The sequence below is a fragment of the Glarea lozoyensis genome (assembly GCF_000409485.1).
Source record: "Glarea lozoyensis ATCC 20868 chromosome Unknown GLAREA1, whole genome shotgun sequence".
Lineage (NCBI taxonomy): Eukaryota > Fungi > Ascomycota > Leotiomycetes > Helotiales > Helotiaceae > Glarea > Glarea lozoyensis.
The window spans coordinates 1,913,921-1,938,252 of record NW_007360983.1 but is presented as its reverse complement, the minus strand read 5'-3'; the positions used below and the strand labels follow the sequence as shown (position 1 = coordinate 1,938,252).

The window sequence follows — 24,332 nt, the reverse complement described above, 5'->3', positions numbered from 1 at the left end:
TCGAAGGGTTTGAGGCCATCGAGGGGTAACGAATCCACGAACAGTATCAACCATAATATCGACGACGATCAGATCTGCAGTAACTTTCCAAAAAGACTTCTTGGAGACATCTTTTGTGACCTCAACTCTTTCTTGTGTGGTGACGCCTTCACAGTGATACGAACTCGGTGCGCCGGTGGAGCGTCGAACAATATAAATGATTGGTATCCAGACCATCGGACTCGGCCGCGTTTATGCCTTTGTTTCCACAGTCGTCCTGTTAGAGGAGGACAAGCGAGCTCACCGGATGCAGCGGAGAAAGACGAGCCACGGAAAAGTTTGAATGGGTGGTAAACAAAGAGAATCTGCTGGCGTCGGAATGGAAACTGGATGTGTTTGTTTCGTGTTTCTAGAATGTGGTGAGGATGAAAGAATGTTGGTTGGGCCAACGCTGCATTTCACGCGCGGTTGGCTATTTACCAAGTGACGGGAGACTGCACTGCGCTGGCACTTCCCATCCATTGCCGGGAGCTGCACGGGAATTAAAGTGTGGCTTTACCTGTGGCTGACCATTTCGTGCCTGAAAAATGCAATTCCTGCCTCAGCTGAGCCTAATCAGGCGTAGCTGACCTGCCAAAGGTGCTATTTTCAGGGTCTTTGCTGACCGTTCGAACTTCGTATCGAGCAGCGGCCCGCAAATTGATTTGCAGAGAAAGTTCTGGGCTGCGAAAAACCTGCGACCGAATCCTCTCCCGCCTGGTCGCCTCTCCGTCAAATACGAACTCCTCTCGCTCACCCCTTCTCTCGACAAACCACACATTCGCTCTAACTTCTTTCTTTGTTGCAACCATTCATCAGCCATTGTTCTTGTTTCTTTTTTCGACTATTCACGTATACTATACCCGACAATTCAGATCGGTTTCTTCGTCACGACGTCAATAATAGGGACGAATCAACAATAATAAGGACATTCATCGATCGATCCCAATCCGCGACAGTCATACGCGGATAGAAAGGAAGGGGAAACACATCTCATCTTCGGAACGTCATACTTCGTCAACCAAAACTTTATCGCGAAGACATCGCGAAGACATCGCCATGCTATCAAAATCCCAACTCCGACTGGTGGCAGTCATGGCCATCATCGGCATCGCCCAGGCGTCAGTCGTGGACGCGAGAGGAGCCGTATTTGTTCGACAGCAAAGTTCATCGGTGGGAACGGGCAACACGGTACCTACGAGTGTGGTAGAGACTCCTGAGAGTAGTCCAACGACATCTCCATCATCCACGCCGACTCAAGCGCCGTCACCCTCAACGACACCTCCCACGACATCGCCGACGCCTACTCCTACGACGACACCAAATACACCCACACCCACCCCAAACACACCAACTCCAGTTGCTACTCCCACGACGAATACCACACCAACAACCACGCCGACAACCCCAGCAACCTCTCCCACAACCTCATCGAAAACCTCAACTAAAACCTCCACCTCGACCTCCTCCTCCGTATCTCTAATCAATACCTCCACCATCACCCCCACCGTCGTCGTCGTCACCTCCCTCCAAACCGTCAGCGGCAGCACCATAACACAAACCTCCTCTTCAACCGACACCGCCGCCTTTGCATCCGCCACCAGCGCAGCAGCAGCCGCCAACTCGGCCGCAGCCACGACCAACAACACGAGCAACAAAGACAAAGGGATGTCGACCGGCACGCGCAACACCATTATCGGCGTCGTTGTCGGGATCGGTGGTGCCGCTATCCTAGCCGGTCTGTTCATCGTCGCCTGGAGGATTTGGGGACGCAAGAAGAACACGCCTGATGAGTCGGACGACCTGATGGGTACGGGCTTCGGGAGCGCGCCGGGCGAGAAACCAAGCTCGTCTGGGTCGCCGGCTGCCGCGAATCCGTTCCAGAGTACGCTGGAGACGTATCATAATCCGGCGGCGAGGGGGAATGTGAATGCAAGTTCGAACTTTTGAGCGGGGTGTGCATACCACTTTATGAGCGAGCGAGCGGGCGAATGATATTGTTTATCTGAGCGTGAGATGGATATATAGGACGTGAAGAAGCGGTAGCAAGATTCTCATTATAACCCCAATTTTGCGGTATTTCTTTCCTTTGTTAAATTGATGGCATAGCGAGCGCTGTGATGGATTTACTTATAGCGTTTGCCGGATTCTTCATTAGATAAATATTTCCACTTTTTGGTGAGAGGTGTTACATAGCGAGATTGTAATTGTGTGTAGATAGGAGAATTCCATGTTCTTTTTTTGAGAGAGAAGTTTGATGCATATATTGCAATCAATTGCTTGTGTAGGTGCTGTTGTGGCGTCTAGTTGTAATGTGACTATGGATACTGGTGATCTGTTAGTCCTTATAGGAAGTTATCCTAAAAACGGTAGAGGATATGGAGATGTGGTTGTTAGTGATAGTTTAGTTTAAGAAGCAGCTCTCGTAAACTCGCTCGTATGTAGAGTCTACATTAATTTACTAGAATGAATAGTTTTATAGAGGATGATAAAAATGTACTGAGTCTAGAACTAGTTTAAGCTAACTAGGATTAATATGAGTTTCAAAAATGTAACTAAGAGATTACCTAGGTACTTAGGTAGATAGAATGCTACGTCCTCAGGCTTACGGTAAGTTTTAAGGACCGCGGTCCCAACTACCTCTAATACCTTGACTTTGACAAATAGTAAACAGTACATCTTCGCTCTGATTTTCAGCTTCAAATTTAGTTAAATCGGCAGAACGTCAAACGAGGATTTCTTCCCAACATATAGATATAAAATTAGAGATTATTCTACCAACTTCATACTTATTGAAATGCCCTCGCTCGACACCGTCCTCCTTCCCAAAGTCTTCCCCTCAGAACTCCTCTCCCTAGGACAACTCCTGCGGAACCCGCTCAGTCCCAACGCCGACACCTACACGAAAGGCTGCACACTCGTCACCGACGACGACAAAGCCCACGTCGCCGCCGAAGCGCCATACAGCACCATCGTCTCACTAGACACGCGCGGCCGCTTCGACGTCGGGCTCACCAAGTACCTTGGCTCCCGATTCCACGGCCGCACCACGACGCTCCTCTCCATCGAAGCCGCAAAGCTCGAATACCACGCGCTGAAGAACGCGACGGACGTTTTCAAGCGCGTGACGGCGGACGAGGACGCCCGCGCGTGGATCAAGAATATGGTCGTGCACAAAACGCCCTGTTATTTTGTTATCGGTCTGCAGGTGCTGTGCGCTGCGGATTTCAAGAGAGCGGTGCTGAAGGAGGGCGGGGCGGGCGCCTATCTGACGTTGCCTCTGGAGACGACGGCGCAGATTCCGCTGCATTTGAAGGGGGAGGTGTCGGTGGATCGGTTTGCGAAGTCGACGGGGATGGTGAGTGGGGTTTTTGGAGTTCAGGTGCAGAGGTTGCGTGGTAAGATTGATCTGGCGGGAAATCCTACTCTGGAGGGAGATGCAAGCTGGCGTTGGTCTCATCAGAGAGTTAAAGGTAGCCAGCTGGAAGAGGACAAAGTGCTGAATATCAAGTTGGAGGACGTTGGACTTGATGAGCTTGTAGAACTGCTTAGACGGGACGACGAGGATGATGATGATGATGACAACGAATGACTTGACTTATGGATATTGATAATTAGCAATATTAACTACAAAAAGATCAAACTAATAAGCAAATAGGTCCTTAAATCAAAACACATTCTCTCTGTGCAGAACAAAGCCGCAGTTCCAACCTCAAGCTATCCTCCAAAGTACGAGAATGGCGCCCAGCTCACGGGATCTCCTCTCATCTTATTGCCAGCAGTACGGGTTGTTTCTCGGAAGTCTAATATCGCAAAATGCAATGCTTTAGCCACATGCTCTGGCCACTCCTGCTCTTCCTTCGCCAGCTCTTCATAAAAGCGTCTAGTCACTTCCAACGCCGCCTCCTCACCCACGTACCAAAGAGACCCTACAATGCTGGGGAATCCCGCCCGATGCAAGGCTCCAGCAAGGTGATTATTTTCGTCCTGCATATTTTCCACCCCTGCATTGGCCGTGAAGCACGCAGACAGAAATGCCAATCGGGATCTCTCGATGTTGAGAACCTGAAGCTGCGCAACTGTGAGCGGGCTGGTCTGCCAGTCCCTCGTCAGCAATTTGCTCAAGAGCGGTTGATCGTAGTCTACTTCGCCATGGCACGTAAAGTGCACAATCTGAGGCTGCCGCGCAATTACCTCGAGCACATCTTCTGTAGTTCGATTGACGAGGAGTTCTGAGTCTGGAAAAGCTCGAGTGATGGCCGCGGCCTCTTGGAGGCTCAGGTCTAGTGGCTGGCGATCTACGGTTTCTGGCATGGCCATGATGGCAACCTTGGTTGGGCCGTCCAAGCTGGCTCCTCTCCCCTCGTTTTCGTGAAGTCGAAGCAAGCTCGACAAGCTCGATGCGTAGGATGAGATGACTCTGTTCATCGCGTTGGCCTCTTTGTGCAAGCCCAACCCAGCAGCATGGATCGGATATAAGCAAAGAATGCCCGTCGGAATCCACACGATGCGCGGCCACGAGTCACTCTTCGACAAAGTCTGAAGGTGCCCGAGATCTCGGAGGACTGGATTGACGAGATTCCTCCACAAGTCTCGCAATAGCTTGGAGAGATTCGCGTGGAGGTCGTGAAACACTTCTTCTTGATCCTCCTCTGTGGCAAGACCCGTCTGTATCTCCCAGCTATCTTCCGAAAGCTGCCACTCATCCAGACTAGGTAGGGGAACAACGCGAAGGCCAGCTTTGGTGATGAGAATGGCATCACTGCGAAGGTCTGTCAAGCTGACTACCACGATATCTCTATCTTGAGCCATCTCGAGCAATAGCCTCTCACTCAGTCGCTCTGGCCCCCCAAGGATTCCTGGGATCTGTCTAATACGGTCTTGTAGCTTCGCTAGTCGTTCCATGCCAGACTTCCTTTCGTGGAAGGATACCTGGTTGGTGAAAGAAGCTCGGAAAGTGTGCAAAGCTTCAGAATATTCATCTGCAAGGCTCTCATCGTGCAATGTTATAGTATCAGCGTCTGCGATTTCTTCTTGCAGCGTTAACGCAACCGTTCTTCCTTCTTCTAGTAGCTGAAGAGCTTGGTAGGGAGTTTCCCCGCTCTGTAAAGCCGCAGAAGTCGCGTAGCGTGAAATGCCATAGAATGTACTGAGGCAGTCCCTCTGGTCCTCTTGAGAGGCGACACTGCAGTAGTCTTTGATGATTTTGACGCCGATGCGAAGGACATTTGCGCACCGTCCGAGCATAGCACCCCTATAGGAGACTGGGAAGTTGCGTATATACATGACGAAGGTCAGTATATTCTCTGGGACCGAGAGCGTGCGTTCACCGTGAAGCAACGCCGATTCGGAGAGATGTTCGAGAGCGTCATCCAGGAGCGTCTCGCCATCCAAAGATTCCATCCCCGTGGGAAGCTCTTCATCGACAACATAGCAGAGATATACTCTCTGTAGACGGAAGGAGAGGTTAGAGAGAGCCGCTATTCGCGCATCGGTATCCGCATCCTTGGGCAGCTGGTCCAAAACTTCACGGCCGAGAGCTACGCTTGTAGCCAGGCTTTCCAAGTCTCGTCTCTGATCCCATTTGATCTGATAAGCTAATCCCAGATTACTCTTTGCTTCAACCACTTTCGAGATGTCACTCGGGTGTGCTCGTGCTACAGTGTCAGCCTCTTCTGCGCTTTGTATCATCCGATCAAAGTCTTCCGTGGTACTGTCATCTAGTTGATGAACCTTTGTAAAAAGACATAACCACAGCGTTCCTAGTCGGTCCGCTAAGACCGTAGAATCCACACCAGCTGCCCTCGTTCTCTCGACCGACTCGGCTGCAAAGCTGATAGCCTGTCCCAGATCTTTCTCCTTTCGGCCCCTCATAAAGCGATTCTGCATGCAACGAGCATACGCCTCGCCCAAGCGAGAGGACGTCGCCAAATCGTCTTCTGCGGTGTCGCGTATGAGTTCGCCGTAATAGTCGATTGCGCTCTCCAGTGCGGCCCATTCATTTACAGCTACATACTGCTCATAGCATCGTGCGGCAAGCAGTTCCAGGATTTGAGGTTTCCGTGGGCCTAAATCAACTGTTTCAAGTAGGGTTTGAACAACCTGGATCTTTTGAGACCGCGTCGAGGATGGGTTGGAAGCGGGTGAGGCTGGGGAGAGCAAGGCTTCGATTTGTTCAATTACTGGAATAGTGCCGTCCGATGAACTCTCGGATGGCGCGATGGTGAGAGGATCAGAAGTAGACATTGAGCTCAAATTAACGGATCAAGTGGTATATATTTCGTTATAATCATCGGGTGCTACTGTAGACGAAGAAACCGAGTTATGGGTGTCGAAGACTCGGGAGCGTTAAGCATCGCTTAGTAACCTATCAAAACTTAGCTGTAGTCGCTACAGTATATGCAAAGATCGTGTAGATAGTAAGAAAGAATTTAGACTTATATATCTAAAGAAAGAGAATTTCTAATATACTTAGTGGTAAATTCGAGACTTTGTTCACTATATTATAATAGGTAGAAGAATGCAATTATAAAACTTACTTATCTATAAAAGTAGTTTTTTTATAGCTTAATCCCGTACTATAGTAGAGTAGACCGAGTAAGTTATATATTTTAAATTATCGAGAATTTCGAATAGCGAACACTATAGATTTTATTATTTGAAAAGTAGAGATGTTAATAGCTATCGCTCTATTTATCGTTAGATGATACGGATAATATCTAAGGCCATGCGATTCGAGGTTGCATCCTCGGTTCGGTTAGGTGGTTTCGATATATGTCCGTATCATTACAGGAACAGGGTAATTTACGGGCGGGGCGGGGGTGATGAGTTGGCTGGTCAGACGAATGTCAGAATAGATATAGTAGCGTTTACGTGCGAATTTTAGGTTTTCAATTCCGCGTATCTCGAATGATTTTGTACACAAGTATATAAGGCACGTGTCGCGGGGCTTAATACGGAATGGCATCTAATCCATAACACCCCATTTTCTACCCTTCCTACCACCATACCCTGAGTATAACAACCTTCCTCGATACAATCTGCTTACGACTTCAACTCCCCCACCTCCCTCCCCTCCTCCAAATACGCCGTCACAAACCCCATACTAACCAACGCCCTCGGCACATCAACCCACTCCTCCTGATCCGCCACCGCCTCCGCCCATTCGGCGTCCATCATCACGGCCTTCACACACTCAAAACTCGGGATGATGTACTCGATAAAGCAGTCGAACTCCGCAAACTCCCACGTGGGACGCAGGGTTGCGAATTGCGGTTTCAAATCGATGTTGAGGGCTGCGGGGGTGACGAACTAGATGACGTTAGATGGGTGAGGAAAGGGAAGGGAAGGAGGGGAGGGGGAGCAAACGAGCGAGTAGCCTAGGATCCCGTGTTTCTTAAACACGGGCAGCGCTTTGGGGAGATGGGTTTTGACGATCCAGTTTATGAAGTCGTCGTGGCTGCGCCCGGGCTTGCGGTAGTGGGTTATGGAGTACTTGAGACGTGGGCCCTGGGGTGGGGAAGACATTTTTCGCGGTGGAAAGCTGAGAATGAGTAAGTGATTTGGGAATTCGGTAGCTGGTGGGTGGGTGGGGTTAAATAGGCGGACCGGTTAGTGACTGAGGAAGTGGGATGTTTTGTTGTTTTACGTCAATTGGCTTATAGGATACCCAGGTGGGGAATTAGGGAGGGTCTTCTGTTGTTTTACGTCAATTGCTTGGGAGAGTTATTGGAGGTTGGTTGTTGTGGTATGCGGTCAGCGTGATACTTCTCGCCAACTGCATACGTTCGTGAACAACCGCATTCGTGAATTGGGTGGTGTTTACCAATAGAATACCCTATTCGTCCACAAATCTACTTAATTACTCCGTTTAAACTGATCTTATTCCAGCCCTACTCACAAACACCCCTAAACAGCCTAGAGTACCTCGTCCCTACTTAATTTTATACACGCTTGAATTCCAAGCCTCTTACTATAGCAATATCGTTTTTAGTAGACGTAGTATAAAGACACAATAATAAAAATATTCTAACGATTCCGTAAGTCTAGCGTTTTAAGACTATCTAGGTAGCCTAGAACGGCTCTTGTTTACGAATAGGGTAATTAAGTGGCACATAGAGGAGAACATATAACGACAATTGGATGACAAAAAACCAACTACATTTCACCAACTACATACACATCACCAACCACACATCACCAACAGCTCCATGCACGTAATTACCCAGGACCAACCACCAAATCCAACAACACCTAAAGCTATCAGTACACCACAGACATATCAGAAGTATCAAACAATCATATCCCAACCTTGCTTAAGTAACATCTCAACACATCTCCCACACCAATATCTCCCCACCTCCTTCCACCACGAACAAAAACGCGGTATTTTAACCCCCCCCTCCCCCTCAGCCACAACTATTCTAATTCTACGAAATATCCTATATAAATGTTTGACTTCGCACCCAATAAAAGACAACCATCTAACAACCAATTCCCCTTCCCCGTTCCCCTAACCCTACATTCCAAAGCGTCTACATTCTAGCACCATAAACCAATCTCAGCCTCCATTAATCAAGAATACCAACCAAAACCCACACCCATCCCCCGCTTCTTTCCACCCCGATCCCCATCAAACTCACACACCACCTAGGTACCAAGCTTTACATCCCTAGCATACCACCCCTCACCCTCTCCCCCCCTCTCCCCCAGAACCCCTCAACAACCCCCCAGAACCCAACTCTCAACTCTCAACTCCACTCCCTCCGCACAAACCTCCACATCCACCTCACCGAATCCTCATACCTTACTTACCCACCTACCATCCACCTTCCCATCCTACATCGCGTCTCACTCCCCACACATCACAACGGACACGGATTTTACCCCCAAATCCATACCCCTAATCTCAATTTCGCGCTACACATCCAACCCGATATTCATCCAACCTCACATCCCAATCGAAAGCTCACAAAACTTTCGAATCTCAATATCCCCCCTTCACACCACCCCCTAACCAGAAAAAAAGCCAAGTAAATATGACCACCTTTGATTCAAAACCTAAAATACCTATCGCTATCGCTATGGTATAATATATCATCTTTCTACTTTTCTTTTCATCTTTTTTCAAAGCAATCCCTTTCATTTCTTTTCCCCTGCCTTTCGGCTTCCTCTATACCCTTCCCCTTCATCTATCCCTACCCCTCTCCTCCATCCTAAAAACAATCACCAACCCCCCTCTTCCCCTATAACCCCTAAAACATAAAACAATCCAATCCAATCCACCAATCTACCACCCCTTCAAAAAAAGAAGTACCAAAAAACTCCCCACACCCGTCCAACCCCTCCACAAACCACCCTCGCTATGCAAGTCCAAGTCCAACCAAGCTCCAACGCAACTCCAGCAAAGAACCGGATATATAAAAGAATGAATGAATGAATGGTGCTGTACAAATTATGAATATCCCCTAGCCAGTCGTTGCCAAGACGGGGGAAAAATGTACGTCGAGTCTTTTTCTGTTTTTGTATATACCAATGAAAAGCTTCGCAGAACGCGATTGAATTTTGTTCACTGCTCGTTGACAACATCGCGGATACTCCATCTCCAGGAATCTCCACCACGGACGAGATCAGTGGTAATCCACTTCTCGCACTTCCTTCTCCATCTATCTTCTTCTTCCCGTTGTCTCCTGACAAACTCGGGACCGACATCGAACTCTTCGCCGACGAGCCAATCGTCGAGGGAGATTGCACCTTCACTTGGACGACCCATGGCGTCAACGTCTTTGGTATTGGTGTCTTCGAGATCCGGCACGTCCTTGAAAACGTCTTCCTCTTCGTCATCAAGAGCATCGAATCCGTCCATGGTGTCACCCGCGTCACTCTTATTCTCATTCTTGGTGGGCATCTTCAACCAGCACATACGGGTTGGATCAAAGACCATGCCTCCGACAACTTGAACGTTCTGTGCTGAGTTGACGTTCTGAATCAGAGCCGGACGAGGTGTAGTGTTCTCCTTCTCGCGATAAACATGGGCGTCTTTGAAAATATGGGATGGTATCGATGCTGTCGAGGGAGAAGAAGCGGGCGCATCAAACATGGAAAGCTCGTTCTCATTACCCTCCCACCTGAAAGTCTGAGGGTTGTAGTACATCCCTTTCAGGGATTTGGGGTTGTTGAGATTCCCAAGCGGCTTGATTAAGTGAGGTTTTTGGGGTGGACCCTTTGCCTTCTTCGGCCTTACTGAGTGGGCTGTTGCGGTTGTCAAACCCGTCGTCGCAGCCACCTTGGCTTTCCATTGATTGGTGAGAGTTGCCAGAGGTGCTCCAGATGCCGATGGTGCTCGTTGGGCCAAGGAGTATTCTCTTGCCATGCGACTGGCCGTGGTATCACGTGCAAATCGAGGTAATCCATCATTCATCCTAGCGGGCGAGTATGGAGTCAAAGGTGCAGGTGTACTTGTCCGAGAAGGAGGAGCAGCTGTTGCGATCTTAGGCCTAAGATTGGACAGCTTTGGTGGACCACGACCAACCGGCTCTTTTACGAATCTCTTTTCCACGACATGAGACGTAGGCAAGTCGTCAAACTCGTCGAGCTCGCGGCCAGTACCTAAATATGAGTTTTTGACCGGTTTGGTCAAAGTACGCTTCGCTGCAGCACTGTTTGCGATAAATTCGGCCCCACGATAGTTTCGCTTCGGGCTGGGAGATCTCATAGTGGACCGTGATACAGCACGCGAGGAGGGCCGTAACTCTAGACTGTTGTTTGACGATTCAGAATCATTCCGACGAAAATGACGCGACGTCTTGGTGGTGATTGTGACATGGTGAGATTTGTTCGTCGCAGCACCGGCACCAGCAGGTAAGAATGGCATAGGGTTTCGCCTGGCATGAGACAAGCTTGATTCAGCTCCAGATCTATCTCTTTCAACTGGAGTCTTGGGCCGAGACACGTTATGTGCTCTACTGCTGGTATCCGATCGAGATGGCGGTCTTTCATATCTTGCCATTGGTTTCGCAGGCGATTGGGGATATGATCGCATGGTTGGCATTGACCGTTTAAGTTTTAGCAATTGAGCGTTGGTCGTAGTGGGCTCATTGCGAAGTGTAGGATTTGACTGCTTTGAACCAATATCCCGCCGCCGTGGCGTTGAAGGTGGAAATGCATTAGACGATGCAGATGGGGTTGTCGGCGTACCAATACTTGTAATTGATGAATGTGCCGAATGTCCAATTCTAGACTGCGACCGACGGTTGCGGCTCGCGATAGGTCCTCCACTTTCAGAGACGGGCTCCAGAGAGGAAGGAGCACGGTCGTGGCCACCTAGTGGTCGAGGAAGGCGCGAGATAGGAGCGGGTGTTGGCTTGTTGGTGAAGGTCAACGAGACAGCCGCCTTTGGTCGGGTTGGGCTAGTCTGCCGTGTCGTCTTCATCTTGACGTTGCGGTTAAGAGTAAGTTTGCCAGAGTCGAATACATCGCCATCTCCAATCTCCAAGCCGGTCATAAAATCTTCCTTGACCTCGGCGCGCTTGGCTGCCTGCTTCTCGGGGGTTTGGTGATCTGGCGAACGATTTTGTTGGCGTCTCTTGAGAATGTCGTCAAAAGCTATTGGTCCGGTGGGTAAGACGAGACCGTCAAGTCCTTCGTCCTCGCTCTCGACAGTCAGGGAGCTCGCCACGCTTGGACTAAGGGCAGAAGCTGAAGAACTTCTGTTTGACCGGCCATCGCGTCGAGTTCCACCAAATCTTGTTCCAAGACTACCCCCAGCCCAGTCATCGATGTCCAAAGTACCGTGAGCAGCTGGTGTTCTGGGAATTTCTCTACGAGTAGACAGCTTGAATGGTTCGCCATTTTTTGGGAATTGGAGGTCTTCCTCGAAATCATCATAAGCCTCTATGGCCTCACTTTGAGTTTTGAGAGGTGTTGGTGGAGTGATGAGAGGAAGTGGCGTACGTCCACCGCGAATCTTGGAAACCTTCAGAGTGTTGCCTCCAAAATCGTCGTCGTCCATGTCGCCTTCATTCTGGTCTCGGAATTCATCGAGAAGGTTTCTTGAAGCGATTTTTGGTTTGAGCTCTGGTCTCGGACTAAGGTCGAATTTTGGAGCCGGTTGTAGACGTGGCTTCGAAGGACTGGTGTGGATAGAACCTCCGCTTATCTTGCGTAGTTCATCAGGAAAGTTTGAGGCGTCCGGTTGCTTGATCTTCAATCCTCCATCCGCCGGCAGCTCCAGATCATCCCAATCCCAGTCATTTGAAGCAACCTTTTTAATCTTCTTTCCACCGAGCTTTTTGATCGTCCCTCCCAGCAGCGCCGAAGAAGGTACGTTTTCTGGTATAGGAATCCCCGCACGCTTGGCCATCGCAATTGCATCCGTCGTCGACCGTTCGTCGTCCCCAGGCAGATGCACCTGCCTTTCATCGTCACCTTGATTCGACCCCCAATCTGATCTTATCGACATGCGCGATGAAGATACCGACTCCCTATGTTGGGTCGTTGCGGCGGTCAAAGGTGCGCTGCTTCCAAAGCTGAGGTCGTCCGCTCCGAAATCCAAATCGTCATCATCCCAATTCTCTATTGGTACCTCCACCACCGCCTTGCGCGGCTTTAAAGTTAATTGATCCATCCCTTCGAAGCTTTTAAGAACGTAAAACGAGCGTATATTCGAGTTTGATGCTTTGCTAAAGGTTAGTAAGGAAGCTGCCGCAGGATGCTGATTTGTCGAGTCACATCAATCGCCGCGCTGTTCAACGTCGCAAACTCATAGTGGCAGGAAGGTGACAGGTCGCAAATAGTGAATGTGGAGAGTTACAAGGTCGAGGATTGGTGTTTGTGCGATTGTGATGAGTTGTTTGCGATGAGGTGGATTAGACTTTCTCGGTTTGCTGGCCAGTCTTCACTATCCCTCCACCGCTGATCGTCGCGTTCCTTCCCTTCTCTCCCTGTGGCCGATGGGCCGGTTTGTTATTGGGATGGTGCTTGCGCGACCCGATGGTTTGTTGGGATGTTGAAATGTATACCGATGTTGTTGAAGAAAAGAGCCGGTGTCGTCGGAGATGCAGAGTGCAGAGATTGTGGTGTGGCGGGCTGTTCGTATCGATTGTCGGTGGCTGGAATGGATGGATGGTCGGGGTCGGGAGACGTGGAGTTCGACGACGGGAGGTTGGGTTGGGTTGAGGGCCAAGTTTCGATTTTTTCGGCGAGGGCCCGAGCTGGAGACCACTGCTGCCCTGGAAACGTCCCCGCACCAACGCCCAAACCAAAGTTTGAGGACTGGAAAGACGCACGGCCGTCGAGAGTGGATCACGTGGGTTCGTCGCGTCGAATACGAAAATTTTACGTGTGTATTTCGTGTTATGTTATTGTACCGCAACAATTGTACGACGTCTTTCCTTGCACCACGATCAACTGGTAGGAACACAATACATGTTATACATTACTAGGTATAAGATGTTGCCAGATCTGTCATCGCGATATTCGATGCACGCTGATAGTTACAAGGTTTGGTTATTGTTGGTGTTACATCTGAATCCTAGTGCGAATCCCAACATCTCATCACGGCATTCGTTGTTGATCGTTTTCCGGCTAGCAATCGTTGTGCTTGTGCTACGTACGATCTTTTATTTGGTTGGTTGATAAGTTTACACGCGCTTAAAGCATTGACTAGTGAGATAGATCATCTTAGTTGACGTATTTTACAACTTCTCATCCTTTTCAGTTGCGAAATGTTGTTGTTGATCACGTACTGCTAAGAATCTTGCTTCAAGCCGCTTCTCTCCCACACCAATTCATTTTTCTGTTTATTGTCTTGCCGCTGGCTCGAGGCTGGCTCATAGTCGCGGCACAGTTCCTTACTACACCCTTTTCAAGCATCCTTTAAAACCTGTTCGGCCCTCCTTCGTACACATATGCCTATATATGTACGCAGCATGCGAGGTGTGGTAAGCAAAACCTGCAATACCGCCACGTTATAGCATGGAAGCAAGGTTTCAGATAGAGTAATAGACAGTAAACAAACTCCTGGCTTCAACTGTGCCCTTTCAATACTTGCGAAAAGATTTTGTTCTCCAGATGCGAGTCGTGAAGCGAAGGAACATTCCATGGGATATTGTTCTTACGCTTAGGAGAAAACTAGCAGCAGAGTAATCATTGCTGCTATTGCTTATTTGATCCCTTTGACAATGCGACCTCGAAGCTAGACACAGGAGGCTTCACTCTTATCCGCTTACCATCATGAGTATGAAAACTTGGAAATTCTGTGCGACCCAGGTACCTTGGTAACTGTTTTCTTCTTCTGTTTCATCATTCACCCAACATGTATATTGTATGCTACTATTGCCATAAGTGTCAAGTTGATATTGGATAAAGGTCACGTGCGATTGTCGCGTCAAGGCACCAGCTTCATGCTTTTCGCGTACATTTCGTGTTTCCTCACGTCGTCAAGCCCAACAAACGAAATTCACAGGCAGCAACTCGGCAACCGTCAAAATCCATGTAAATAATACAACCCCTCCTACCATCCCAAGTATCACGATGAAGAACGATTCTTGCTTTCGCACAACCAACTTCTACCTCTAATCTCGCCACGTTTCAGCCCTCGTCATCCCGGGCGCTCCTCTCAGAAACCATGTCGTCGGAACCCTTCAGCACAGTCCTCAGCCTTCCTCGACCCGATCATCCCGCTAACGAAGCCAATTTTGTTCTGCTGCATGTCGAATCTACCGGTCGTCGGCAGCTGGATCTGAAGTTGATTGGCACAGAGGAGGAGACTGTCTTTTCGGTTGCATGTAAGTCCGCCCTATGATCGACCGGTGCGGGTGTGGGGGAGATTATGTTTATGCGTTGTAGTCGAGGCTAATCACGGACTTAGTAAGGCATTCGAAGATATCGGATCTCAAGTCGACGAATTCGCCGTGTAATCAGGATGATTGGGAGGATATATTGTTGTCTATTTTTCGTGGGATTGCGCCGGGGAATGGGGATATTCTACAAGGCATAGAGACAATCGCAAAGGTTGAGAGGAAGGCTGTTTCGCTCACGGTCATAATACAAAAGCGAATTGAGGGTATCACGGTAGTTATGCCTGTACTTCAGGTTGTTCATCAACAAACTTACATGTCTTAGCAAAAACTAGGAACGATTTCCCTTCCTGCGACAGACGATGAACCGGTTTCTTTATTCGAGTGGTGCGGTAACGTTATCAAGTCGAAAGAAACAGCGAGCAACGAATTACATATCATACAAAAGCGCATGGAAGAGAAAGATGCGCAAATCAAGAAATTGGAAGAAGGGATGGACGAGTTGGTCAAGCTCAAAACCAGCCATGAGAGTGCACTACTCGAGAAGTTCTCAATTCTTTTAAACGAGAAGAAACTCAAAATCAGAGACCAGCAGCGACTACTCTCGGCATCCAACATTGACCCAGAAAAGCTAGAAGAAGTAGCAAGGAGTAGAGACTCCCGTTCTCGATCAGCTGGCCCTTCACGATCAGGGAAAAGGAAACTTGCAGTCAAAGATGATGAATCAGACGATGGTTTCGAGAAGATGGAAGTCGAGGAAGAGGCAGATGTGCTCAATGATTCTGATGGCGAAGGAAGACGGACACCAGAGCCAGATCTAACAGCATCTGAAGACTCGGACGATGAGCCGGTACCACCTCCGATCAGGAAGACTGCTCATAGTCAGGAAATGAATGAGCCGCCCAGCTCTGCTGCAGAAGTCAAAAAGGAGGATTTTGTTCCACCTCCGCGAAGAGAGCTCCCATTTCAACACAAGAAAGCTGCGGCGAATGAAGCGCCCGTTGATAATGGTTCAGATACGGAGTCTGATGATGAGCTATGATTGGAAAGTAATGAATTATGATGATACCCTGAAAGCGCTGTCTCATGATGATTCCAAGCTCTCTTGCTTGCGATTTGGTTTGGAGCATTCGCTTTAGTTACCTTTCTTTTCTTTTATATACGTTCGACGTGCAATCTGGACTCTAAAGCCTCGCCATCGGTTAGTGCCAGACGATCGTTGTCATGATGCTGTCTACCGCAAGTTATGTACATGGTTTCTTGCGATTAAGTCAGTACATATATCCGCACTAGCAGCAATCCACAAATACTACAATATGTATACACCGGCAGACCATTGACCTGATACATGCATGCTTGTAATTTCGCAAGAGCGTCAAACTGCACGTGTTGAAACCCCTCCATGATTTGCTTTCGGCTGTCGATACAAGGGTGCTTTCCAGCCCAGTTTAGCGCAAAAGATACTCGTGCAATTAATGATGTGGAAACATTAGATTGAGTCGAGTGTGCTATGAGCGATTTATTTGTCAACCTTGCGATGAGCCTTTTTGGTGTCGTTGTACAAGGCTGGATACACAACAACGACTTCTCGTGCAACCGACTCAACATTGGGTTCAAGTAAAGTTTATGTATCCAGCGGCCGGGTCATGTGCTAGCCCTACGATGTGACACTGCTGCAGCTCACCGATCTCAGCCTCAATTATGTGCATTTGATTGGCCCAGTCGTAAATTCCAGGGGAGCGGTGATCCCGAATCTGACATGATTTTCAGCTGCGTCCGTAAACGCCCAAGATATTTTGGACATCGCTTTTACATGAATTTTACATTTTGGCCATCTTCAAGGCCTCCCATTCCGTGCATGTCTACGTTACTTCTTTATAGCTAAGCTTCGAGTAACGAGGGCAAAGGCATCATGCAGTCGAGTTATCCAGGCTGCAGCTCATTTCTGGTCAAAGATGCGAGCGGTAAACCAAAGGGCCAGCGGTGGAGCACACCGCGAAGCAAGAATGGTAAATATATTAGTTGCTACAATGTTGGCTTGATTGTGTCCTTGATTTGATATCAAGCTCTACTTGCAACCCCTGTTTAACCATATCTATTCATTCATCCTTAAAGGATCAATAAGAAGTAACTGCTAATTCGCTCGTTCTAGGCTGTCTTACTTGCAAGTAAGATCACTCTAGACTCAGTCCAAGTATAAGGTTCTGACAAGAACACAGAAAGCGGAAATTCAAATGCGATGAACAGAAACCAGAGTGTAAACGTTGCATCGCTTCAAACCTCAAATGTGATGGCTACGAAGCCCCGCCATCAAGGCGAACTCGAACACCTTTAAGCAACAACACCAAGCCCAGCCCTACGAATGCCATAGTATTGCAAAATCCCCCGGTATCTATCAAACCTCCACCTGTCACCAAACTCTTCGACAATGATCTAGAGTATCGACACTTCAAAATCTACATCGACCAAACCGCCATCCACCTAGCCGGCTGTCACAAACTAGACATCTGGACCCAACTCGTCCCTCAAGTAAGTGAAGCCGACCCAGGAATCCGCTATGCAGTAACCGCCATCGGCGCCCTCTCCCTCTCCCTCGTCCGCCCTCCCAACCCCAACGAAAAATGCCAACACAAAGCCATCGCCTACCGCCAATACAGCAAATCCATCGACATCGTCAAGAACGCGACTCTCCGCGGCGGAACTTCGATTGAAAGAAGACTCCTAGCATGTATTCTCTACGCGACCTTCGAAGGCATCCACGGCAACGCCAAAAGCATGGAATCATTCGTCCAATCTGGCATCGGGATGATTGAGAACTACATGACCTCCCCCAACCCGAAACCCATCGACCCCATCATCCTCGAGGTCTTCACCGTCGTCGAGATCGAAGCCGGTGCTTTCATCGACGGCGGCGCCAAACTCTCCTTGAACCCAAAATACCTGGAACAATCCATATCCCACTCCATACCAAAATATTACACCGATCTAAAAGAAGCACGCCTAGCCGTTATCGTCATAGTAGCCAAAGCCCTCCGCTGGATGTACGATCGCCACCACAATCCCTCCCCAGAACCCATAGAAAGCGAACTCACCACCCATCTCACGCGTCTGCAAACCTGGTCCGCTGCCTTCGCGCCCCTCCTCACCACCTCCCTCGCCCTGCCCCGCGGCTCATTCAACCTCAAAGCCGCAGCCATGATCCGCGCCCACTATCTCGCGTACTACCTCTGGATCTGCACCGCGTCCCCCACCTTGCATACCTGGTACAGAAAGTTCACAGGGGAGTTATGGGAGATTGTTAGGATGATCGAGATTATCTGTGAGGAAGGGAAAGGGGAGGTATATGCTATTGCTGTGAGGGTGGTGGTGCCGCTTGTGGTTGTGGCGTTGAAGTTTAAGGAGAGGGGGGCTAGGAGGAGGGTTTTGGAGTTGATTCCGAGGTTGCCGAGACGGGGGGGTGGGTTTGTGTTGGGGAGTGCGGTGGGGGTGGTTAGTGCGTGGATGGCGAGGCTTGAGGGGGAGGGGGATGGAGTGGATTGTGGGCTGGGAGATGGGGATGGGGATGGAGATGGAGAGGAAGATGGGGAGGGGTATGTAGATGAGGGGAGGAGGTGTTGGGTTACTGGTTTTGAAGTCAGTGGTGATACGTTTGATGTTAGGGTTAAGCAGGTTGTTGAAGGGCGGGAGGTTTTGTGGGAGAGGAGTATTTGTTTAAAATGAGTCGTTTACTAGTTCTAGTATAGTTAATTATGTTTTAGCGGGGGAGATATGTATATTTGATGACCTTCGTAATCAACACTAGTGTGTTGCAACACTGGAATTATACCACCTTATAATAGCAAAAGGGGTATACTCCTTAATAAGCTACATTTAGTAAAACTATCTAACCAAATCCTCCACATTACCTCTACCAACCCAACAAAACATACACATCAACAAACCAAGCATGTCACAAATTCCTCATTAATACCACCCCACACAACTCCATCCCTCCCATCTCAGGCCACTAAAAATATTTTCAAATTCTCCGCAATAATCAAACTTCACCAACCCTTAGTCTATTAGTCATACGAATTTCGATCTTCCACACCTTATATATGCAACTTTGGAAGATGTGTTAAATCGGACGGATACTATTACCCAGCTTACGAATAGTCACACACGCAAAATATCTCCTCTATTCGTTTACATGTGTTTTTCATCGTATACGCGCACGAGGGAGAGCGTTCTGGTGTGTTAGTCTTTTGATAGGCGGGAAGTTGTGGGGGAATGTGGATAGTTTGTTCTTATTTAGGAGTGCGGTAGTTTTTATAGTTTTTGTTTGAATGGTGGGGGGGATTGAAGGTGTTGGAGTTTTCTGGAAGCTAAAATGGGATTTTGTGGGTAGTTAGTTTAATGCGAAGGGTATTGTGTTGGGAGAGGGAAGTTAGAGGGAGCGGGTGTTATATAGCTGAGGGTTCTTGGGCTTGTGTGTTTTGAAGTTGCTTCGTATATGGATAAATTACTGTAATTAAATTTATTCAATTCAAGAACTACGATGTATGTGATGTATTAAGTAGCCTCGCTAAAGACAAAAAAAGTGCCGGTCGAAACATAATATTTCTTTCAATAAGTTGACGTAATATCGTATAGTTAGTAGATTAATTTAGAATAACAAGATATTCTGTTAGTTATTTTCAGTAAACAAGAAATCTACAGCTCTATATATATTCGACTTATTACTTTGTCCAAGATTAGTCGGTAGGTGACTGACACTTATTTTGTCCTCCGCGAGGTAGGTAAGAATGATTTAAAGGTATAGTAGAATACCTTAGGGAAGATAGTAAAAATCCGCTGAAAAATCGCGCTCTCCTTGTTTTCAGATATCGACGAATTAGTTTTAGCCGCTAGAGCAGGCCATTAGTAGGCCCGGTAGATGTACGAAACCAACGAGCGTGACGAGTTAAGCGCGGAGTGGTTGGTGGTCGAGGCCGTTCGACCAGATTTAAGCGAGACCCGGTCGCGAGAATATATATATTCATGAGTCAGATTTGGTGTTCTTCCTTTTTTGACTAACTTCTCAACTTTCAATTTGTAATTAATCACTTCGTGAGCCACAAGATTTGGGTCAACCACAAGCGTCACGAAACCAACATTCATCTAAAAATGGCCGCACCATTTGGGCAACCAGTCCCAAAACGCAAAAAGGAACCTCATATCTACCCCGAGCCCTTCATCGGCCCTCCTCTCGCAACTCACGCCCAAACTTTCATCCTCCTCCACGGCCGCGGCAGCAACGGCGAGAAATTCGGCGTTGAGTTCCTAGCGTCTAAGATATCGGATGGGAAAACTATCCCAGAACTGTTTCCGGGCATGAAATTCGTTTTTCCGACGGCGAAGAAGAGACGGGCGAGAGCTTATAATCGCGCGTTGGTGAGGCAGTGGTTTGATGGTGTGCCTATCGATGAGCAAGAGGGGATGAGCAGGGAGGAAAAGGAGTGGCAGGTTGAGGGGTTGGTTGAGAGTGGGAGGTTTTTGAGGGGGGTGGTTGATGGGGAGGTTAGTTGTGTTGGGGCTAAGAATGTGTTTTTAGGGGGTTTGAGTCAGGGGTGTGCTATGGGATTGCATTTGCTTTTGAGTTCTGGGGTTGTAGGGGAGGGTGGAGAGGATGGTCTTTTGGGTGGGTTTGTGGGGATGAGTGGGTGGTTACCGTTTTATGATGAGATTCAGGAGTTGGTAAACCCTGAAAGAAATCTCGATGCTTCTGAGGAAGATGGGGATGATGATCCATTTGCAACATCCGACAACGACGACGACTTTGATTTTGAACAAGATACTGGTCCTTCATCAATCGCATCTCAAGTAACCGACTTCGTCCGTCAGAACATGGAACTTCCCTCGCTTCCACACGAAATCGAGCCAGCGTTCCTAAAGACGCCAGTTTTTCTGGGTCATGGGAAGGGAGATGAGAAAGTGAAGATTGGGTTGGGGAGGGATGTTGTGGGGTTGGGGAGGGGACTGGGGATGGATGTTAGGTGGGTGGAGTATGAGGAGGGGCATTGGTATAAGGTTCCTGATGAGATTGATGATATTGTGGGGTTTTTGAGAGGGGTGGGTGTCTGATTGATGATTTTGTGCTACTTAGATGATAGTCGCTAAGCGGAAAGCTTCGCTCCGTGTCACTTCGATGTTACTCATCTTGTCATTTGTCCAATTGTTTGTCGCACATCGATACTAAATAAGCGAGGCCAAGACGAAGGATATAACGACACTAAGATCAAATTCGATTTGACCGCTTTGAGAAGTAGTAGATCTAGAGTAACTGGAGTGGTGAGGTTGAGAATAAGATGTCCAACAAGAAACTACCACTCGATAAGCCCCGAAAGCCAGTTTGCAATTTTCGCGGAAGTTTCAAATATATTCAATCCGGGACCAATGTTGAACGGAAGTTTGTTGGGTTTGAGGGGTCTTCGGTGGATTTGAGTTTAGTTTGGAATATAGACACAATCAAACTTCTTTATCCATTAATATTGCATAATAAGGGAGAGATTTACAAATTCTTACGATCCATACACGATGACATCTTCGGAATCTAAGAATCCTTCGCTAGCCTTGCGAGCAAACACTTAAATATGTTAGGCTGTTTAATGGGCTGACCATATGAGCACAAGCATTTTCAAACACAATTACGAGACTGAGAATGACGCTGTGCTTCGTAATGTTTCAGCTTCGTTGTCAAAATTTGTACTGCGAAGGCTCGTCGGATGTTTTACACTTTTCAAGTGTATGAGCGGGTAGTTTCGGTACTTTCACTACACGATATGGATTTTGATGAAACAAGGCAGCGCAGTGTCTTGAAAATATCGCAGCACATAGGGTGTGCTGTATGGATAGAACGGTTCTGAAAAAAACATCATGAAGGAAGCTTTATTGCAATTCATTGGCTTGAGGAACCGTGGTTGCACGACAGCTTGCTGCGGGTAGCGGCTTACAAAACGCGGAGAATAAGGTGGCAGAACTCTCGAGGGAAGGTCCGTCTATGAGTGACTGGAAATTCGGACTCCTAATATAATACTTTGTGTCCACTTCGGTGGTGGCGAAGCGGCATCCATATCTGGCGCGATAGACCTCAGCTCGTCCCATCGTGCCAGCGTTTCTGAGTTCTTCGTGTATCTGTTGCAAATTTACTAATTTTCATGCGAACGGTATATCTTATGTCACAATTCGTGGATCAACGATGGCGAATGTTTCATCTGAATCATTGGAATTTGAAGTCGCTCACCAGGGATCTGAGGAGCTTGATTTCTCACCAGGCTATCTCAACGGAACGGTTGGTGAATACGGTTCTTGCGGTATTTCCAAGGTTCCTACGGATGTCGTCAGTAGCCAAGATAACGTCCAAATCAATTCTGACTTACTTCAATGGAAACCCATCGACTCGCAGCCGCTTTTCGATCCACCTATCGAATTTTACCTTTGTCAAGAAGAGCTCATCGACCCACCTTATCTTCGCCACAGAGAGCACATGCCTCAGAGAGATCAGATCCAACCGCCCGTTGATGAACCAGATGATCGCGACTTAGACTGGGAGGATTGCTCCTCTCTAGCTAGTGATGTAGAAGATCATGTGCATGTCACTAATCGGAGTAGTGAGAGACTGACAATACCCACTAAGTACTTCAGAGACTTAGATGATTTGAATGCTAGAATTTTCGAAAACTCTATGTTTGCACATTACACAGTAAGCAATCTGCCCTCGTCTCAAGCACGCTAACGCAAACCAACAAAACTCTAGGTTAACTCATTTTCACATGAGAATGCAGACAACGAACCGAGAACATCCGGCACATTTTCTTTGGATCTGGAAGACAAAGTCAGTATATTTTTGCGAGAAAAGTATCGATTTGAACTTGAGATCACGTACCATGATTTTAAGCTAAAAGCAAGAGAAGACAACAATCCAAGAGCCCCTGAGCCCGAGATAGTTGGTTTTATGCAAACACAACTTGGTCATGGAATAACGGACGTGGATCAGTCAAGCCTTGTGAGTGGCGCAAACGACATGTTGCACTATATTGAATGCTGGAGCGCAATTGCAAGGGTTGCGAAGAACATTAAAGCTTTGAAAGCTGCCTCTTTTTGTGGAAGCTTTATCAGCATTCTAGTGATTGATAAAGCGCGTCAAGATGTAGCAAGGCTAATTCCCATTGATTGCAACAAGATTGAAGATCTAGCATCCGCATTCGACTTGGTATTCCAGGACTTCCGCGGGCGGCGAGGATTTGTGTCGGAATCAGATGAATACTTCACGCCTATGATGCTCTCGGAGTTATCCAAAAGTATACTCTCTGATCTGGACCTAAATCTGTCACCAATGAGTGTCGCAGAAGAATGGCGTTGTGCAGTGCACATACTCGACATGGTAGTTCTCTCTTACGCTGGAGCGCATACTCAGCCTCTCGGAGCATCACAAACCAGGCACATACATCTACCAGGTCAGTTTATAGATAAGCACTGTGTCACGTTTCGTCGCCGAGCGTTCTCCTGTATTGGCACGTTTCTGAATAGGGAAGAAGCATGGGTTCTTGAGCCCTACGATAAAAAAGCGCCATCAGAAGATTTATCACCAATATATCTTGCAACAAACATCATCACATTCAGCGATATCTGGGGACCTGCATGGAAATCGTGTGCTGTAGTAGAGGATAAGGCTCGCCCCTCTACGATTGTGCGATACAACGTTGGTAACGGCGTGATAATTCCGCTGAGTCGTCTTCTGGCACGAAACGAAGATTGCCCTCAGATTTTGGAAGGAGAAGTGTTGTGTCATTGGTGTCCGAATAATTATTTAGGTGAGAATTTAGTGAAATCAGAGTCTGCTAGGCTGTATTTGCACCCGGATGACGTTCTTCTCATTGGCGCAAATCTACGAATACAATACAATCGATCCTGCCAGTCGTCAGTACAAGATTTAACACAGAGTCTCAGAGACTCTGGATCGCTTTCTGAGTTTGGAACTCTAAAAAGGAGAAGAGAGTTAGACACGGAAGTACTCACAATGCAGGTGGGACCATCTTACCTTCAACTTGGTGCGCAGCGTACTTATAAGAGACGAGGGATTCTTTGGAAGAAAGCTTTGGTCGAGGAATGGAAACACAATCCAGAAGGGCGTAATGTGCGACTTCTGGAGTACAACTTTGGAGTCGAGGTTTCTTCGTGCACAAAAAACGCTCGCAGACAGCGGTTGATTAATCTTTTTGGGACTGGTACAATGCTCAGCTATATTCGAAACAGCTCATTGATATGGGAGAGTGACGAATGTGAAGCGAATTTCTATGCAGCTCTAACGGATCCCAATCCAAAAGCATTCCGTAAGTTATACAACTCACACAAAGAATGGCGGCCGGATCTTGGTAAAGCTATACAGTATTGCTTGGATGGCCTTCTCGAAACTGGGCTGAACGAGAACGGGCTCGAACTCTTGTGGGTTCCCAAAAAGGCCCTCGCGCAAAAAGTGAACAATAAGCCGTGAGACAA

The 24,332-nt window shown here is 47.9% G+C and overlaps 9 protein-coding genes across 9 annotated transcripts; 6 read left to right on the top strand and 3 right to left on the bottom strand.

The window, feature by feature from the left end:
* Positions 1-1,113: 1,113 nt before the first annotated feature.
* On the top strand, positions 1,114-1,968 carry GLAREA_09286 (uncharacterized protein; the record flags this gene model as incomplete). Its single annotated transcript, XM_008078247.1, has 1 exon — positions 1,114-1,968. The coding sequence occupies one exon, from the start codon at positions 1,114-1,116 to the stop codon at positions 1,966-1,968; it is 855 nt and encodes a 284-aa protein (XP_008076438.1).
* An 847-nt stretch (positions 1,969-2,815) lies between these two features.
* On the top strand, positions 2,816-3,610 carry GLAREA_09285 (uncharacterized protein; the record flags this gene model as incomplete). Its single annotated transcript, XM_008078246.1, has 1 exon — positions 2,816-3,610. The coding sequence occupies one exon, from the start codon at positions 2,816-2,818 to the stop codon at positions 3,608-3,610; it is 795 nt and encodes a 264-aa protein (XP_008076437.1).
* A 125-nt stretch (positions 3,611-3,735) lies between these two features.
* Positions 3,736-6,264, bottom strand: GLAREA_09284 (uncharacterized protein; the record flags this gene model as incomplete). The annotated part of the gene is made up of 1 exon (XM_008078245.1): positions 3,736-6,264. One exon carries the CDS (start codon positions 6,262-6,264, stop codon positions 3,736-3,738), a length of 2,529 nt encoding a protein of 842 aa, XP_008076436.1.
* Positions 6,265-7,062: 798 nt separating this feature from the next.
* GLAREA_09283 (Dimeric alpha+beta barrel) lies at positions 7,063-7,545 on the bottom strand (the record flags this gene model as incomplete). The annotated part of the gene is made up of 2 exons (XM_008078244.1): positions 7,063-7,329; positions 7,387-7,545. 2 exons carry the CDS (start codon positions 7,543-7,545, stop codon positions 7,063-7,065), a joined length of 426 nt encoding a protein of 141 aa, XP_008076435.1.
* Positions 7,546-9,586: 2,041 nt separating this feature from the next.
* GLAREA_09282 (uncharacterized protein) lies at positions 9,587-12,643 on the bottom strand (the record flags this gene model as incomplete). Its single annotated transcript, XM_008078243.1, has 1 exon — positions 9,587-12,643. The coding sequence occupies one exon, from the start codon at positions 12,641-12,643 to the stop codon at positions 9,587-9,589; it is 3,057 nt and encodes a 1,018-aa protein (XP_008076434.1).
* Positions 12,644-14,644: 2,001 nt separating this feature from the next.
* On the top strand, positions 14,645-15,858 carry GLAREA_09281 (uncharacterized protein; the record flags this gene model as incomplete). Its single annotated transcript, XM_008078242.1, has 3 exons — positions 14,645-14,804; positions 14,888-15,090; positions 15,142-15,858. 3 exons carry the CDS (start codon positions 14,645-14,647, stop codon positions 15,856-15,858), a joined length of 1,080 nt encoding a protein of 359 aa, XP_008076433.1.
* Positions 15,859-16,728: 870 nt separating this feature from the next.
* On the top strand, positions 16,729-18,536 carry GLAREA_09280 (Zn2/Cys6 DNA-binding protein; the record flags this gene model as incomplete). Its single annotated transcript, XM_008078241.1, has 3 exons — positions 16,729-16,825; positions 16,969-16,984; positions 17,036-18,536. The coding sequence occupies 3 exons, from the start codon at positions 16,729-16,731 to the stop codon at positions 18,534-18,536; spliced, it is 1,614 nt and encodes a 537-aa protein (XP_008076432.1).
* Positions 18,537-19,961: 1,425 nt separating this feature from the next.
* On the top strand, positions 19,962-20,918 carry GLAREA_09279 (alpha/beta-Hydrolase; the record flags this gene model as incomplete). The annotated part of the gene is made up of 1 exon (XM_008078240.1): positions 19,962-20,918. The coding sequence occupies one exon, from the start codon at positions 19,962-19,964 to the stop codon at positions 20,916-20,918; it is 957 nt and encodes a 318-aa protein (XP_008076431.1).
* A 1,114-nt stretch (positions 20,919-22,032) lies between these two features.
* On the top strand, positions 22,033-24,327 carry GLAREA_09278 (uncharacterized protein; the record flags this gene model as incomplete). The annotated part of the gene is made up of 2 exons (XM_008078239.1): positions 22,033-22,536; positions 22,591-24,327. 2 exons carry the CDS (start codon positions 22,033-22,035, stop codon positions 24,325-24,327), a joined length of 2,241 nt encoding a protein of 746 aa, XP_008076430.1.
* Positions 24,328-24,332: the final 5 nt, after the last annotated feature.